At 35.5% G+C, this 19,816-nt stretch overlaps 1 protein-coding gene across 5 annotated transcripts in view; it reads right to left on the bottom strand.

Moving 5' to 3' along the window:
• The window catches only part of PDE10A (phosphodiesterase 10A), a 353,359-nt gene that overhangs the window by 17,707 nt on the left and 315,836 nt on the right, over positions 1–19,816 (bottom strand). For 4 of the 5 annotated variants that reach the window (XM_051811135.1, XM_051811134.1, XM_051811132.1 and 1 more), the window contains exons 10-18: positions 17,406–17,457; positions 16,434–16,576; positions 14,161–14,253; positions 13,388–13,574; positions 11,833–11,975; positions 9,747–9,830; positions 6,493–6,643; positions 3,720–3,875; positions 338–510 (exon numbers count right to left, since the gene is read on the bottom strand). In XM_051811135.1, coding sequence (XP_051667095.1) covers positions 338–510; positions 3,720–3,875; positions 6,493–6,643; positions 9,747–9,830; positions 11,833–11,975; positions 13,388–13,574; positions 14,161–14,253; positions 16,434–16,576; positions 17,406–17,457 — 1,182 coding nt within the window. The remainder of the gene's footprint in view (positions 1–337; positions 511–3,719; positions 3,876–6,492; positions 6,644–9,746; positions 9,831–11,832; positions 11,976–13,387; positions 13,575–14,160; positions 14,254–16,433; positions 16,577–17,405; positions 17,458–19,816) is intronic. The other variant, XM_051811133.1, reaches the window with a different exon arrangement.

Below are 19,816 nucleotides of genomic sequence, written 5' to 3'. Positions count from 1 at the left end.
TTCTCTAAAAAACATGTTGACTGAATAATAAAAATATTGACATAAAAATAAAACAAAGTAATTACTGCAGTAGGCTTTTTTCCCCAACACCTAACTGCCTGTGCACTAAACTTTCCTCTGCAGATGACCTGTCACTGAACTGTGCAGATGACACCCAAAGGCAGGGTCAATGTAAATATAAAGCAATGGAAATCCTTGCTACATATTTGGAATTTTACACACTGCTGGTCTTAGAAATCACATATATAAGAAAATTACTGTTCAGAGACAAAAAAAAAAAAAGGTTTCTCCCTCTAGATTAATGCCATAGGGATCTACTACTGGCTTGCAGCTTCACCTGTGTGCTTGGTTCTTAAGGTTTAATGCTCCTGTCTGATGCAGCTCTTCAAGTTGTTTTCTATTTCCAAAATACAGGGCAAGGTCTGTGGCGATGATGGCTTTCCGGATGATCTCAAGTACTTGCTCATATTCGCTGGAGCTCAGATTGGAGAAGACATTGTGCCCTTCCAGCTATGAAAAAGTAAAAAACCAATAAAAAGCACAAGCTCTAATTCTGAGATGATTTCAGTCTTTACCAGACAGGTTACAACGGTTTTACAGCCCAATGACAAGTTTAGATGCAAATTCAAATGCTGACAGCCTGAAATTCCCATTTTTATCTTTCCTTTTTAAATATGGTCTAGAATAAAACCTGTGACTAAACCATTAATTTGTTTTTGGGACTGCTCCTTCTGAAGCCTAAAGGTATTACTAGAGAAAAATGCTAGCTTTTTCTTCTGTGATTTATAAGTATTACAGACTGAGTCTAGACTGTTAGCTTGGAAACTTGTGGACCAATCCTGGTCCTGAGTACTGCATGGTCAAGTTGGTAAACTGAGTGCCTGATTCACTTTAGCACAATTTTGATACTGCATAACATATAGTATGGTAAAGAAAATAAGTTGAAAGTACTAAATAATTTTCTTTTCCTAATGTTCCAAATGAAATGTGCCCAGAATTGATGCATTTACTGACATAATTTTCTGTATAGAAATAAAGTTAATTATTTTAATGTATAGGACCATCTAGGGGAAAAGGCTACTTTGTTCAACCTTGAGTTAACTGACTCATAAACTAAAGACAATGATTTCCACTATGGAAGTTCTGGCAACACACCACTGTTGTCCCTTTTCAATTTCCACTATGTATTATTGAGCATTTAACTGACAATATCCATGCACTGTGATAGCTCAAGAAGCTATGTAGCAAATGTGGGTAGAGTCCTTCCCAAATCTTTGTTCGTGAAGCCTAGCCATGATGATATCACGTTTTGAAAAGTCAACACTATTTGTTGTCTCTAAGATTTGGAAAACAACTTGTCAAAAGTCTTCCTACTGTTGAGAGGAAGCAGAGAAAGAGTGAGCCAGCCATGTCAAGGTGTGCACACTCAGAAACAGAAAATATTAAAATATATCAAATGCAGATATGTTTTGACATTTAATTGGCATTTGGGCTGAAGCTCATAAAAAGTTTCCGTGATTTTCGTCAAGCATTTACATAATTTGCTCAAAATAAATCCTCTGCAGTACAATTAGGCTTGGTTTCTTTCACCATCCGGAACGTAAACATCACTTTCCAATATTTTTACTTAGACAAGTAGATTTATTGGGAATAATGAATAGAAAATACAATCCATCTGTGTCTCAATGCTCCTCTGCCAGATTCCTAAGTCACAGAACATGGTGTTTTAAAAAAAAAAAGGTTCAGAACATTTTAACCTATCATCAACATTTTGGGAGTACGAAATTGCTACTATCAGTTTTCATGATTTATGGTTTTGGGGACCCTTTCCTCCCCAACCTTGCTGTCTAATCCATGAGAACAGGATTTGTCCTAATTTGTCCTAATATTTAAATTATTCTAGATTCTACTCTTATGCTTTAGAAGCTGCACTCTCAGAAAGACCACTCTGACAGCTTCTATTCATACTACTAGAAAAGAACTGATTCTGTTAGGTACTGACAGAAGCTGCGAGTTATGAGCACGTCACTTAGGCTTTTGAGCAGTACATACAAAGTACAACTCCCAAGATTTTGTTCTTTCCCTGCTGAGCTAAAGCTAGTGAATAGAATCTTCTCTATTCCTAGGTATGGTGTACACTAGAACTGCAAGTGGATGAGCAAAGCAGCTCTACAATTTCAAGCAGTTAAAAGTACTGCAGGTTAGTAACGTAAAATTAAAACTCACTCAGATAAACCCTAAAGAGTTTGGTGGGTCCAGGAATTCAGTAAGGTTTTTTGATTCAAATGAAAAACAGAAGGTCCAATTAGCTGCTCTAATTTGTCTTTGCTTCTAATTACCACCCATGGGGTGCTTTGGTAGCTGGTGTCTCGAATCCACTCTATAGCCTTGATCACTTATCCCCCTTTCCTGACTCACACTAACAGCAAGGCTAGGAAGTAGCAGGGAAGCAAAAGGGTTCCCTGCCTTCTTGGAAAATGGGACTTTCATCGATTACTACATTTCTGCCAGAAATATGCAAAATGGTTTGGACAGGGAAGTGTTAATGACTGAGGAACATGCTCACTGTGCACAAACTCACATGAGGAATGAACACTAAACATCTAATGCCATACCAGCGCTGAAGGATTCAATTATACCCTCCTACATGAAGGAACATTCAGAGATAAAGCTTCTATTCTGTGATTAAATGTGTATGATACCTAAAACCATAATCACAAGATGTGCTTCTGAATACAATAGAGAATATGTATTTTTCCTAAAAATTGATTAGGTATTTAAGAAAATAAATATCTTTTCCCTGAAAGACCACAAAGAAAGAAATGTTAACAATGAATTAGTGGCACAGTAGCATGGTAAGGGTGTGCATTGAGTGTGTGCACGGTAAACTAAAACCACTGAGCACAGGTATATTATGGACTGGCTGTTGGTTTCATAAGTGAGAGTTCTCACTCTTCTGACTGAAAAAAAAAAGTCCACTAATGAAAAAATATCTGTGTGTCAGTAGCACACCTGGATTTCCCAAAATGTATCTGCATGCATTCTTGTAGTTTTGTCTTCATTAAACAGACACATGACCTCATATTAGGAACTCTCTTTCACAGAATATTACCTTATTCATTTTTTTATTTCAAATTGTTGAGTAACAAAGAAGCACAGGATAACATAATGAAATAAGTTTACGATTTTCATGCGTGCAAAATTAGCATTTCCTCTTTCATGCCACACATTTAATGTTCACAGAATTTATTACAGCATATTTTCAAGCTTCTCATGCAAAAAACCCTCAGTATTTGAGTTTTTTTTCAGAATTTCAGGATGGTTGAAGACTTTGTCACAGTCCAATATGATGGAAATATCTAAGTGAGAAACTGATTTTTCATTTTCAAAGTTCCTATTCCACATGGTCACAGGAAAAAACCTCATTGACCCAGAAGCTAAAATCTCCAAAGGAAGGCCATAAACAAAGGTCTTCAAATACACAATGCTTTTTATAACCTCAAGATTTTGAGAAAGCTATGTTTTGCATGATTTTTGAATGCTTGGATTGCTAATTGTAAAACCTGGCTTGCTGTAATAAATCTTCCATTCTTCTAAATGAATACTACAGTCCAGACACTAAATTACGCATGCTTCAGAAAATCTACTGGGTAATGATGTGATTCCTATTTTTGCCACTGGACTCTCCTGCACAGAAGATACAATTTCAATAATCCTACCTGCAGGATGGACACAGTCTGCGAGAAGTGGTGCTGTTCCATTGTTGACGTGGAATAGAGAGCAGCTAAGGGGTGATCAAATTTCTGAAGATAGCTGTTGCTGTAACCTCTGTGATCCAGGTCATGACACAGGCATGCAACTAAAAGACCTTTGCGCTACAAAAAAAAATTGACATAAGCATGAAAAGCAGGATGTATTTTCTGCCCCTAGATGTCACTCTCTACCCAAAATACTGTAGATTTGCATTATGCACTGCCTTCAAAAAGCACATGGAGAGATATCCTTAAAATTGTGAGAAACATGACAGTGAGAACATGCTGAATTAAAATTCTTGGTCCAATTGTAATTCAAACCTCTTATATATTATGCATTTAAAAAACATTGTTGCACAATTACATACTACTGGATGGACTCCTCTTCAGAAGAAATCTGCATTTTAAACAGAATCTGGTCATCCACTGAACCCTCATCATTTTTATTAAAACAGTAACAAGCACAATTATTGAGTTAGAAGAAATATATGAGGTGTATGATCTCCCAGTGAAGGCAGCTGCACCGAAGTTCGATCCCAGACCTGCTTCTGCAAAACTCCTCAAAGATGCTAACCAAGTCTCCTACTTGAAATTTTTTCTAGGAAGTCACTAATGTGTGCCACAATTGCTGGACAATGACAATTGTAAACAAAGAAGACAGTAACTGACTTTTCTTTATTTAATTAACTCTTAATATCCTGAAGAAATGGAATCCCTGAAATCTCTCTTTCAACACACAAAATACATGAAGTCTTGCAAAAGGTTTTCACACAGTAGGTGTGTTTTAAAAACAAATTCATTAATGTTTGTAAATTTGTCACTGTCAAAACGGAGTATCATGAAAATATCTTTATAGATCTAAGAGTTGTCTTATAGTTTGTTCTGATGAGTGTTCAGTAAACAAGGATAAGGCTATAAAATCAGGCAGAAAAAGAATACTGATTAACCACCCATTATGCAAGCAACATCCAACCTCTACACAGCACTAACAGGTATGAGTCTGAGGAAAAATAGCAAACAATGATGTAACTAAAGATATTATTATAAATATACAATGTGTAGAAATAAGTTTGCAGCAACTGTAACTGTATTTCTGATTTTGAGACATTCACTTTTATTTTGAATGACGTCTTTTCAATATTGCAACTTGTGAAGTGCATTTCTAGAAAGTACATAAAAAACCCAGATGATGCAGTAGCCCATGTCCACACAGACCTTCAGGAGAAGTGGAACTCTTAGGAACATAACACCTCTATCACTGGAAGACATGCAGTAACAAGCTTGTCCCAGTCTCCATGTCTCAGGAAGTCATTTTTGTCAGTCCTTCAGGATTAGACAATGCCGTATCACAGTGCTCTTGACTTTGTACCTATCATCCCTGCTTGGATCCCAATTCTTTGACCACTGCAAACTGCTGAATCTATTTGTCTGTAGATCAGTGTCTCCCTTACATTATTTCATACTTCTTTCCAACTCAAAGTGTACTGGTTTTCATGTCATCATCCCTCACCAAGGACCAACCCATCCTAGTTCCCCAAACTTTCCTTCAGCAGTGTCCTGTATTCTTGTTGGATTCATCTGCAGTACCAAAAAAGGAGACTGCTCGAAAGAGCTGGAATATAGGCTGGTATAAGACACTCAAACAGATGAAGGCTGGTTGGACTTTCAGGGAACAAAGACTGTTTCCATCTCTCTTAGCAGCTGTCTCTTTTGCTCTCCTTTCTTTCTCACTCTGCATCTCCAAAGAGATGGACTTACTACTTGGTTAGTACTAAGTGTTATCGGAGCTTTAAATATTTCCTGAGGCTCCCCTTCACAGATTTTGTTGTTAAAAGAATACTTATTTTTTTTTTCAAACTTCTATAGCTTTGCCAACACCATTTTCATATTTGTGTCAATTTTTAAGTCCCTGATTTACAGCAGGATAAAGTAGACCTTTTCAAGTGAAAGATCACTAAATTTCATTTTATTCTTACACACTGAATCAAACCTTGATTTCTACTAGCACATTTTCTTAAAAGAGTCAAACAATTTTGACTGAAATTTTCCCAAATGAATCAGTTTAAGGAAGTTAACAGAGCTCGGAAAATTACAGTCCAAATGACTAGTATTTGTCAGAGTTATACACAGCTGAAAACAGGTTCTCCCAGTCAGAAGTTTCATGTAACATTACTAAGAGACAGCACTCCAAGTTATACTTACCATAAATCAGAAGAAAAACAAGTGACAGGTCTTTATACTGTGTATTAACATTCTAAGCCTCCCATTTTATTATTATATCTTTTCCAGTTAGTGATTTAATTTAAAGTTTGACTCTTCTCCTTTACTCACATACAACAACCATCTCTGCAACCCTTGTCCTTCTATTCAGGATCCCCCAGACTCCACAGGATCCAATATCCAGGGTGTTTCCCTCCCTCAGAACAGATCCAACACTTAGTTTAATTATTAAAGACTGTGGTTGCAAGTGAGCAGGGAGAACCTCAAAACTTGGATGTGGACTTACAGCAAAGCTGCCACAGCTTTTTCAGGAGCAGACATGAAAAAATGTCTAGAATTAGGAATCTGATTAATTCTCCTTCCTCAACCTCTCTACTCATATCCATACTCCCATCTTCTATGGGGACCTTAACATACGCTCTGCCCAAGCCAACAACAAAACTCTAGCTTAGAAAATGTACTTGTATGAGAGCTGATAGCTCTGATGAGGTGTAGTAACTGATACCATCCTGTCACCTACCTCTAGATCAGTGAAAAGCCCCTGGTTGTTCTGAAGTATGGCATACATGCAATGTGCAACAGTAACTGCATGCTTCCAGTTGTGGTAGGGCACACGGCGATAATTCTTCTTTACAGACATAGTAAATCGGCACAGCTTTTCAAGTTCAAAGCTAGGAAGAAATTAATTTGGTCAGAGACAAGAAATAAGAACAGGAAAAATAACCAACAGAGGAGAAAAGATGCTCTTTGATTTGCTTTTCTTGCGAAAGTATTCCCACTGTGGATGACTCATTGAATGACATGAAGAGTCATTCGTAGAATCACAGAATCATAGAATCAACCGGGTTGGAAAAGACCTCCAAGATCATCAAGTTCAACCCTTGATCCAACACCCCTGTGGTTACTAGACCATGGTACTAAGTGCCACATCCAGTCTCATCTTAAAAACCTTGAGGGATGGTGAATCCACCACCTCCCTGGGCAGCCCATTCCAGTGTCTGATTACTCTCTCTGTAAAAAATTTCTTCCTAATATCCAACCTAAACCTCCCCGGCACAGCTTAAGACCATGCCCTCTTGTCCTACTGCTGGTTGCCTGGGAGAAGAGACCAACCCCCACCTGGTTACAACTTCCTTTCAGGGAGTTGTAGAGAGTGATGAGGTCTTCCCTGAGCCTCCCTGAGTGTGGATACCTGACAATGGTCTCAGTTTAATCTGTTCAGGAACATAAGTCATGCCACCCAGCTCAGTCAACACAATTGCATAACCTTCCCTGCTCCCAGAAACTTGAAGTGTGATTTCTTTCAATAGTGATCAAAGCAGAAAATTCAGGTTTTTTTAAGCAAAGGACACAGAAGAAATCAACCTGTTTAAATAGAAATGTTCCATTGTTGAAATTGTGAAAAAAGGAAGACATTCTTTTTCTAATACTTTTAGATTTTTTTTCCAGTTTGGTCAAACAGAACTGAAATTCACATTTCATTGTTAATTCACTTCTCACCAAAAAACATTTTGCTAAGTAACTGCTGGTCAATCATATAAATACCCAAAACTATAGCAATTAGGGGATTATTTCTTACAAGATTTTCTGATATATTTTTGCTTTTAATATAGACAAGGAAAATTAATTTAGGAATAAGAGTGTTTTCACTAAGGTAATAATAAAAAGTAATAAAGTTTTCGTTATGTTTGGCTTATGTGCTCATCAAAAACACCTTTGAGAGAGTTCACATGTAGTGCCAGAGTTCTGCATAGCCTTTACTAGACTTCATTTGCCAATGTTCCTTTGAAAGGAAAGCTAAGTACTTTTTGTTTACAGATAGGAAATTCAGGCACAGATTAGGTATCAGGTAACATTTTCTAAAATACCTCATCTGAGTAACCTGGGGTGAAAAAGGAAAATTAAACTTGAGTCCAGAATTGAACTGCAAGTGTCAGAGTCCCAGATCATTGACTTTTCATCTCATAGAAAGATCAGTTTTCCTTTACTCTCATTTTTTCCCCTGTTATTGGGATTTGACTTCCTTTTATGTTCCATGTTTTGATAATTTCTTGGGTATATCAGGAAAGTGGTACTAATGTTGTAGTTTTGCAGTACATGTGAGTTGAGTAAAAAAAGCTGAATATCTCCGAGCTATATTTAAAAATATAAACATATATACTGCGTGGAGCCAATCCTATAGAAATACATATTTCTATAGCTGTATGCTGAGCAAGGTCATTATTATTCTTATCCTTAGTCAGACATTAGTAAAACCAGAAGCATATTGTCTTTCAAAAAGCTTTAGGCTTTCTTTTTTTAATTCTAGAAAGTCAGAAGCTCTAGAACAATTCATAGAACTATTGTTTAAAGTAGTACATCATAATTCAGAATATCACAATAGTAACTTCCATTTACATCCAATATCAATTCAATGGTTATTAAATAATATTACAGTTATAGCTAAAGGGAAAACCATTATCAATGATGTTTCAACATAGAACACTATTACTTCCTCTGATGCTGTATTTTGTATACTTGATTGAAGCAGTAAAATATTATTTCTTCAAAGGAGCAAAGAAAATGTAGTGGGTATTATAGACTTTTGTCTGAAATCCACTCTGGACAGGACAATTATACCTTTTATAGGTAAATATTTAAAGGCACAACCTTACTCCTCAATATACTAAAAAGCAAATTTTAGTCTTAAAATATTTGTATTTGTTTCGAAGGGTTGAGAAGTTTTGTTCTTTCAGAAATTAAATACAAGTCCAGTCCCAACAGCCTCTTTTTCAAATATTTTCCTCATTTTTGTTTCTTTAACTTTATATGTGAAAGCTGAGATTCATTTGAAAAACATCAAGTAGATATCAATTTTTTCTCATTGAAGTCACAATTTGAAAGGAAGAGACTGGGAGTCAGAGAGGGAAGAGAACAGAACCTAGCTGAAAATCTGAACCCCGGTCCTGCATCCACAGTCATTCAGTCAGCAATGGAAACAATCTAATTACACTGAGCAGTAGAGAACTCTATTTAGAACAGTCCCCTATTTTGCAGCATTGAGGAAGACAGAAAGACCCACCCAGTTAGTAAGATAAAATGAAGCACCAGCAAATGTTTCCCAAATGTTGCTCCCTTTTGTAGGGAGATACTTCCCCTTTCAATTGACCACCTACAGATTTTTTTCCATAATTTGGAGTAGCTCCTTTCTTTCAGCAATGGGACATACTTAGCCAAGAGACTATTGATCTTAGTAATGATAATGGACACTGAGAGAAAGGTCAATAAATGAAGCATTTAATTTGAAAGTATTTCACTTCCATAATTAATGCACAACTATGTAAATAACTGATTTATTTAGCAAGATAAGATCTAACCTTGGTTTATTTTTACCATATACTCTATTAATTTCAGCAACTATATATATTTGAAAAATCTGTGTTCACAATCCTTCTCTCCTTTTTTGCAAGAATGCCTTTAAAGTCTTCACCACCTTCTGTCTGAAAAACAATCTCATCTCAGAACCAAACAATGCTTCTATACATTGGAAGGACAACTGTTTGGATGATATCATGAGTTCGTTAACCTGACTGTTCACAGATTTTATTAACTGAAGACCAAGAAGCTAGGACAGGAAATTCAGTTTGCTTATTACATCCCTGTACAGAATAGACATAGTAAATAAATGTCAGAGAAAATAGACCTTGAATTAGAAAATAATTACATCAAAATTTATTAATAAATAAACCCCCACAGAAATAGTACAGTTGAAGCAATAGATCATATACTTCATACCAGGCTGTCCCACAGGACTGGTGAACCATGTAGACAAAAATGGCAGGCCAGACATCCTCGTATGGACTGATATCAAAATGGTATCTAAGAAGAAAGTTTCAGCTTAGTAAAGACAAACACCTTTACATTTTTACTAAAAGCAGGTGAAAATGACTAGGTAATGAATATGCAGCAACTTTCACTTGCTTCTGAATACACACAGAAAACTGAATTTACAGGCTGTGTTTTCCAGTAACATTAACTTATATATTTCTGCTAAGGTCAATGGAACTATGCTCATAGGATCATAGAATCATTTAATCATTTAGGTTGGAAAATACCCTTATGATAGCACCCAACTGTTAGCCTTTGGCTTTGTTTAGTTAACAGAAACATATATCTTTATTTAGGGATCCATTATTTAAGTAACAGACAAAAAAATCTCAGGGATGATGAGGGCTTTACAGGACCTCCTAAAGCATTTCAGTCTTTTCTCCCAGGAATTGTAAATATGGTGTCTCTAATAATATATTTACTGGCCTTCTTTTTCAATAATTTCTGCCACAAATTGTGTGAGAATTGCTTTAATTTTGATAGAGGGAAAAAACCAATTTTACTGGTCAATAGAAATCAAAATGAAACTTAAAAAATTAAACATTTATAACATATTTTTTATGTTGCATCAGCTGAAGGCTTCTTCCCTCTCCTGATATCAATATTTAGGCCTAATATTAGGGACTTGGGACAGCAGAACTGTTTGTCCTTCTATTTATTAACCCTTTCCCTGTGCCTTCTGTGCTTCAAGTCATCTATTTCCTCTCCCTGGAACTCAGCTAACCACTTGCTTGTAATGTGTCATAATGAACAGCACAGCAGGTGTGAGACAGCTGAAGGTAGCTGAATTGCTTGGAAAATGCTTAAATGAATTCAGATTGCTTGAACTAGAGGATGCTAATGTAATTTAGAGTGAAACCTGTCATCTTTACAAGTAAAATTCATTTTTTATGAGGAGGTGGGTTATATAATATCACCTAACAAAGCACAAGAAATTGTATTGCAAAGAATAAGCTTTTATTAGGGTGTAATCCTGCAAGCTGCTGATACTCTGGCATTCAAGTAAATCACTTCAGCATGTAATGAACTTTAAGCATTCCCTGTTAAGCACAGGCTCGCATGCTTTGTTCGGTCACAGCTACAATGCTCAGTGCTGAACTCAAGTGACCAAGTCTGGAGATTAGATTTACAAAGGCAACTTAGATTTTGTGACTCAGTAGCTGACTTTAGACACCTGGTCACTGGTGTAGAATTTACTGTCCCGGACCAGAAAGACTGACTAAAAAATATGATGACTTGCATTGTTACATTGAGTGGGTACTGACTAATAAAATACAGATAGAGGTACATCTTCAGCACACAGCAGATATTGGAGAGCCGAAAATAACTGAATTATATCAGAGAAAGCCTAAAAGGCTGGATGGAAAGTCCTCCTCTAAATTTAGGCTTCAACTCTAAACTCTAGCACTTGGGATTCATAATCCTAAATTATCATTTTCCCCTCCTTCAAGAAGCACAAGCAGGTGTACACACACATACATACTCGAAACTCACAAAAAAACCAAACATCTCTTACACCAATTCCCAACCCAAACCCCAAAAACACAACCCAGAACATCCTAGGAACAAGCTAGGATGCACGTGTTTTATTCTAAAACATATCCAAGGGAATGACATCAGGCATTTGGTCCATGTTCAGCCTCAGCCTGCTCTCTGGCTCTGAGCTGACCGTGACTTGGGATTATCAGAATGAAAGCTCAGTTCTAAAATCCTAGATAACAACTAATGATTAAAGCAACTACTGTACCTACCCATGCCTGTGGAAAATGCTGCCATTCTGAGTAGGTATTATTTTATATCTTTGAAAGATAAATTTGTTCACAGGTCATTAAGTATAACTAAGAAAGCCAGAGATAAACACCCATGATATTGTGATAGTTCAATATTAAAAGTGCTTCCTACAAAACACTCCACTACAAATAGAAAAAAAAACCTTGTGTTTTTACCAGGCTGATACAAGATACAATTGCTGCTATATAAGAAAAATACTTACAGCTCAATTTCTTTATAAATATGTGGAGGCAGTGTACAGTGCATGAGGTTTTGCCACTCTTCTGCTGTACAAACACTATGGTAGGACAGCTTCTCCATTGTTACGCGGTAAATACACTCTGAATGACGAATTCTGTGGTACATCTGAAAAAGAGAAGTCATTTATGAATGTAAAATTTTAATAAAGGAAAAAAATTCCTGTATTCAAGCACCGATTATTAAAATACACATCTGCAAAAATGTTAGTGCTTTTGGCTGCACAACTTCACACTTTAGAAAAGTGACAGATTATATGAAATTCAGTACTTCGGGAAAAATAGGCGTTCTATCGCATCATTCTGCATCTGCTCATTTGGGTAAACATCTAAGGCTCAGCTGACGTTCCACTGCATGTGAGCTCTCCCAAGAAAGAGAATCCAAGTCCAGGAGTCAGAAACAGAGCTAATACCCTTGCAAAACGCTAACAGAAAGAAAACCGGTAACAGGGCACAATTCATATTTTCTGCCACTGCATGAATTCAGCTATTAATTGGTACAAATTACTACTACACAGTAAAAAGTATGTGAGATGTTGATCATGCCTACATTATTATTCAATATGAAAAATAAGTACAGTTAATTGTTGAGATGTTCAGACAGTTATTGCAGCATGGCATGGTTTGTAAACAAGTGAGGACATAAGTTATTACTGAAACAATCCTCTGGAGCAGTGTGCCCTGAACGGTAACATTCACCATCTGAAAAGAGTGAACTCACACACAACTGAGTGATTGCAAAGTCCGAAGTGTAATTTATATGCAGGCCTTTCTACTTGCATTGAGCCGTATGAAACAACTTTAAGTAACCGTTAATAAAATTTTCTGCCCCAGTGTACCAATGACATGATGCTGGTAAAATCACTTAATGTAAATCACCAGGCTTAACTGGCATTGCATTGTATCTTACCTCCCATGAATACACAGAGTTTTTCTGCATTGCATTTTCATTTAATTTATTCTATTTTTATACTTATATAGTAATGATCATTAAATGTTTATGTATGCTACAGGAATAGTAATTTTTGAGAGGGTAAAGGGTTTGAGGACAAAAAAAGCTATCCACTCTTCTCTAGAAGCATGGATAATTATGAGTATATACCATAGCATATAAAGGTATAAATTGATCTCTGAGTATTAAGCATATGGAATTGAGAGAATACATAGCAACTCCACCTCACAGTTAAATTTGTAAAACATGTAATCTGAACTTATAAAAGTAAATAAGAATCATACTTTCTAAAGGAAAAGAGAGCACAAATACCATTCACATTTCAGAGCTTGCTCTCCCACTTTAGCTACTCAAAATTGGTGTTTCCAGAGTATGTTTATTTCAGAAAGGATCAAATGAATCCCTATCATCCTCTTAAAATAGAATTATTCAGCAAGGAATTCAATGATTCCTGTTTTCTTGTTAATTCAATGAAACAGATTATGAATAATTTTAATAATCTGCAACATCAAAACGCCTAAGTATTCCCATTATAACTAACAGTTTAAAAAAATGTAAATAAAACTTACATTAGCACAGTGTAAGGCTAAAGCACAAAAGACGGCAAACATTTTAAAGTTGTTCTCATCAGTTTTAGAGAAGGCACTTCCACTTATTTTGTTCACCATCTGCACAACACCTATTACACTTCCTCGGCTTACAATAGGCATGCACAGGATATTTCTGGTTGTGTACCCTGTGTAGAGGTCTACTTCTCTGGAAAGCCATAAAAGAGAAAGAAAAAGAGAAAATAATTAGTATTATTAATTAATATCTATTCCTTGATTCTCAGAAATGTTGATGAACAATATACTGAATCATTTCAAAGTAGTTGTAACTAGTACATCCAAGAATTTCACCTCCAAAGTCCTCAAATATTTCCATCTACTGTGTTACACTTAGAAGGAACTTTTTAATCCTTTAATCTCCATTTGCAAGGTAAAAAAATAATATTTCCTCAAACATAGAGTAAGTTTTTTCATAAACTTAAAGAACATTCAAATATTTTTAGGAGTGCTATTTGTTAGTGAACTGGTTTTTCTCCCCTGAAATTAATCACATTACAGGGACACTAATAATGAAAGTTGGCAACAATCTAAATAAATTTTTCCCCATTATATTTATATTTGATAAAAATAACACTTTTTATTTGTATCTTAAAAATATCTATGATGTCTAAAGCAGGTTCCCTCCTCATTAGAGAATCACAGCTCCATGAATGCATATGAATATGAAATTCAGGCGGTCAATTTAACTAAAAGGTCTGATGAGTTATCTTCCCCTCCCACAAACAACATCCTACCTGTTAAAGCGTGGATCTGCATAGGCATCAGGGATGTTAAGGACTTCTCCGGTTCTTGCCACTTGACCAGCTATTCCTTTTTCTATAGAAAATCTGGAGAAAATAAAAATGTGTATCAGTCACAATATGAGCTACCTGAAAAAAACATTTTTCCAGTGGAGTCTGTCTCAGGCACAGTAATGGGTATTTGTTCCCAGCCAGCACCATTTTGTTGCTTTTGGGAGAAAAATTTTACAAGACAACAAACAGTAGTGCATAATAAAATAAGAAAGTACAAACTAATAGATACTTTCTGAAAACATTTTATAAAACTAGATAGTTCAGTACAATACATTTTATTATATGACCATTTTAGTGACAAAAATTCAAAATCTTCAATAACCCTGGGGGTTATCCCTGATAAAGATAACATTTGTACAGAATCTGAGACTTCTGTTTATCTTTACAAGGTATCGATTTTATTATCACTTTTATATATTCATTTTTTCTCTAGACACAACACAGGTAACATGGAGCTTATTTCTTCAGGTGGTGTGTGTGTGTTGATTTGGTAAAATAAAATTTGGAAAAAGACCAGTGGAAATTTCAAAGCTAAAGATGATATGCATTTGCCATGTAGACTTTGGAATAACTAGCTTGTTTCATAACACCGAAATAATGCCATGATTCTAACTGCATCCCTTAATCACCACAAGGAAGTTAAACACAACAAATATATTCCTGAGTTGAATCAGAAAAATCTACAAGTCTGTCTGATGAGGCAATAATTTTCAATTCTTTGACCTAAAGCAGTATTAAATACAAACAGAACAGAATTTATGGAGAAAAATATGTAAAAATATGTAGAAAGAATCGTATGTGGAACACTTTGAAGTGTAACTGTACCCTGATAGTATCCTGATCCCCATCAAAGTTAGTGATAAAGCCATCAGGATTTCACCCTGTACACCTGACTTTAAGTTATTTTCTGTTGCTTCTTATGATAAGTGCATCACGCCAAGTTAAGTCTCCTTCCTGATGACTCAGTGTCACTTTCTTACAGATATTTAAGTTGCACTCCACTTTCAGTATACAGCACCTGTGAAATAGCTCACACCTTTGCACTCAGAGTCAACATTTCAATAACATACAGAAAAGACAGAAAGATATAAACAATAAAAACAATTATCAAGGAGTATGAAGTGTATGTTAGAGCAGGCCAACTTCTTTAATTTGCAGCACCTGCTTGCTTGTCAGTACCCAAATTGCACCAATTTTGACTCCTTTCATTCTCACTCACACAATAGTAAGTGGGAGTAAGTTTGTCTAAAAGAGTTTAAGCAACAACATGAATCACATCTCATATTGGCCCAGAACTTTAAAAGTATAAGGAGGAAATGAAAAAAGTTCTGATAAAATCCATGCTGAATATTTTAGCAAAATTTTAGTATAAAATATTTAGTCATACACTTTTTTCTTTAAGAAGCTACAGGTTTGAAACCTGTGTGCCTTTGAAAATATTGATCTGTATCTGTTAAGGACTCATAATTTTTGAAAAGTGAAAAATTATATGTTGACTTTGTTGATTTTCTTCTTTCTTTTAAAAAGTACATAAGTCTAAAAATTATATAACTGTGACACAAAACAGAAATACGCATAAATTTTAGGCAGAAAATCCTGCGTAGTCATTACCAGGCCATATACATTTTCAAATTCACCACTTCAATAATACTTCAGTATCAAAATTTTTTAAAAGTTTCAAAATAATCTAAAATCACATGAGAAAAATAAATCTAAATTACTGAACTTGAAATCTTCAAAACCAATGACCAGTCCATACATCATTCTACATTTGTCTAGTCCATCCATAAGAAGTATAAATTGTGATTTCCTTGCTTTGGGTGTGCTTGAATCACACAAATTTCAATTCCTCTTGGGAGCTCTCTTGGGAAAAAAGTCCCAAACTGGTAGACTACGGATTAGGTGCACCATTACCTGCACCTTTACCTACCTCAGAACACCTCTGTTTTTTTCCCAACATGATTTCCAAAAGGACCGCCTCCGGAAGACGGCATTTCCAGGAGTGACGTTATAGCTTCAGAGACGTTGTTTCGATGGCACTGCAATGTCATTCCCAGAAGTACTACCTTCTGGAGGCGGGTCCTGGTGGGAATGATATCACAGTATGACAAGTATTGTCAGGGTACCTGCAGATAGGCACAGAAACTGGGTAATAAAATGCCTGCATGTCTGTAGTTACAATGAAGCTGCATTCTTCTGCTAACTATTCTTACCTTATTTCTTTGGTCTTCTTGAAGACAGGTTTTCCATCATTTTCTTCTCCAATATCAAAAAGGTCTGAATACAGCTCCTTATTTTTGTGGTCAACCTGGAAGAGTGCACACCTATCTGCATTCACCAGGTTTTTTGCATATATCTACAGACAAGAAACGAAAGTAGAGTTAATGGTCATAAGTTAGATTATCTTCAGTCATTTATCTGATAAAAACCTCAGTCACTGCAAGATAAAAGTTTTGAGAAATTATCCACTATGGAAGTCTGTTCAAAGGAGCAATCTTTGAGGAGACAATTCAAAATTAAAGTCTTATTTGATATTGTTTTTCAAATTAAAGTGTTCTTCTCTTTGAGAAATGCAGGAATATTGCATATTGAATATTTGCATACTTGAATATTTGCTAAAAGAAAATAGGTTTTCCTATTAAATTATTTTTCAAGTACAAGAAAGGCTTTTCAAAATAGTACCTTTCCTCCTTCTATGTTTTGATACAATTCATCTTGACTTGATTTTAAATAGATAAGTTATACCAAGACCTAAGAACACTTTTGGCTTTTTGACTTTATCTTCAGTGCAAATGATTGACCTCTAGTCATTGCTACAGACAGTAACTTCTTCAGCAGTGCTTTGCAGCATGTAGCAAATTGAATTTAGGAAGAAGGAATCAATACAACAAGCTGAAATAAAAAAAAAAAAAACTACAAGTCTTTCTGTTACAATGTTCAAATCTTCCCTGAAACACAATAGAAACTATTTAGTTCAGAGACAGTCATGTTTCATTACTTATGAAAGCTGTGAACTGAAGCTGACCTTCGCCACCCTTTTCATATAGACATGTTAATATTGTTTGTATTATATGTCCATTACAAACAGCTCACATATTTCAATGACATAATGCCTTCAAGGAAAAGACAATGAAGGACTTTATTAACTATGACTAAGAAACTTAGAAGTGAAAAAGACAACTTACCATTATATGTTCAAGTAGAGAATCTATTGCAACTATATTATCAAAATACGTTCTGCAGAGAAAGAGAAGTCAATAAACATTCACATTTAATCAAATACTTCTCAAATGGGTGTCACGGGCTCTTGTTTCACCCTGGTTTAATAGTGGAGCCAAAATAGGTGAGGAAAAAGCCCTGCACCTTGAAAATTACTGACTGGCTTGCTACAGCACAAAGGAATTAAGAAATGGTCCTAGCTCTGTTTCTTTATACTTATTCTACAGTGATAGAATGGTAGAATATTCTTCATTATACATAGAATTTTCTCTGTAAAAAAAAAGAAAAGACTACCAAACATTGCCTACCCTGCAGAGCAACATCAAGAACATATCACAGTGCTTTGGCACCTCTGACACAATGAAAATTTTAAAAGCACAAGGAAAAAGGAAAAGAAAAGCAGTAGATAGATTTAAAAAAAATCCATTGCTTTCAAAATATTAAAATATCTCATTCGGTTTACCCATATTATATACTGAGAACCAAATAAAACTACGTAGTGTAGCTAAATCCACTTCATATCATCCAACCCTTAACACTATTTAAAAGGCAACAATTTAAAAAACTCTTAGTGAGTCTTCTACATCAACCCAGGTGCAGCATGTTGAAGTTGAAGAAAGAGGATGATCTTGTAACTTAAAAAATAAGAAGGAAACTCAGTTTCACAGCAAAGTGGTAACTGTTCAAGGACAGTCAAGAACATTTGAAAGATAAAGGTCAAACTTATTAGTAAAAGAAGTCTAAATCTTCCGCATGCCAAGTCTTAATAACCCTCGGATTACAATGTTCCCAACAGAGAGACAGGCATTGTCCCATGGCCTTGAATATATATACAGTTCAGTTCTGTTTGGGTCTAGTGGAGAGGAAATACATAATACACTAGTCTTACGTTGTCAGGGACATGAAGAGGTGGAGCACTGCATACTCTGCCCTTTCTAAAATGTTACAGAACATGTCCCAGTGACATTGCACACTAACAATTTCCTCACTGAAACCCTCTTTCCATGTAAGAAAAGGTACAGACAACTTCTAAGAGGAAACTAATTATTTTCCTGCTAGTATGTCTCTACCTACATAAAGTTCATAAAGTTATTATTAAATGATATCCCGATTTTGTGTTTCAAGACACAGGGGTTTTTTTTGTTAAAAATAAAAATTCTAGCAATTGATGAATACGTCTGCATGAGAAATATTTTCTTATAGAAAGGCATAATAAATATTTGCAATATTTATTGTCATTTTTATCTTAAAAATTTAAAACAATTAAAAAGTTCTTTAATAATCTTAGTATTATGCCAGTCCAAGAATAAATTGCCAGTCCATAAATCTGGGTAGATTAATCCAGAGATTTCTGGTAAATTAGCACTCTGGAAAGGAACATAATGGTGCAAGACTCAGTAAGTGTGCCGTTTAGGAAACACACTCTGAATTATACTGAAATAAAAAAAAAAAAGGTCTTCCTGAGGAAAAAAGCAAGGAAAAACATCTGGATACAACCAGCTTGCCCTCCTTGCAAGGGGCAGACTCCTCCATGTGGTGTATCACTCCTCATTCCAGCTGGGTCAGCTTGGCTGCCTACATTCCTGAGCAATGGCATAGGAATCTTGGACATCCTCTAATCTCATCAGTTTGAGAATTGTTCATCAAGACCCACAGAAGTGTTTGTAGCAAAAATTCAAGACATCTCATTTTTCCACAGTATCATCAGTACTTTGTCATGTACTTAGAAATTCTTCTACCAACTAGTTTCATAAAACACCCCAGACTGTGATTTACTAAAAGTACAAATCTGGTTTGTCTTTTAATTTGTTAGCTATTTTTGCTATTTAAAGATCCTAATAGCAGTGACAAACAAAAAGGGATGAAGGAAAAGCAGATCACCTAAGACACTAAACTTGCAAGTGTGAACCCAAGCTTCCACACTCTCACTGTGTTTTCAATTTAATTTTGCCCTTATTGTCACAAGAAATTAAAAGCAAATATATTACATGCAGTTACAGTCCTTAAAAGTAAAAACAGAGCCTTCAGACAATGCAGGGGAAGAACAATCACATGACAGCCCTGATTCTTCAAGGATTTAACCCTGAAGTCCCTATATTTATGCATATGTGTGTATACACACAAAATTTTACAGGGGAGGGGGAGAGGGAAAGCTGAAGCATGCTAACTAACTTTTCATTAAAGTTCTTTCAAGTCTTCTAAAATTGGCATGAAAAGAGATGCCAAGTCTATTTGTCACTTCTTAAAAGACATGTTTAACTCTGACAGAAGAGGTGAAAAAAAGGGAAAAAAAAAACAAGCAAAAGACCACAAGAATAAACAAGCTCTGTAAGGTATAATTGAATGTCACATTTTCTTCTGCACCATCACCAAAAAA

This window comes from Manacus candei, unplaced genomic scaffold (assembly GCF_025592945.1).
Source record: "Manacus candei isolate 608988 ecotype Guabito, Panama unplaced genomic scaffold, ASM2559294v1 h1tg000081l, whole genome shotgun sequence".
NCBI lineage: Eukaryota > Metazoa > Chordata > Aves > Passeriformes > Pipridae > Manacus > Manacus candei.
This window is presented reverse-complemented; position numbering and strand designations above follow the sequence as displayed.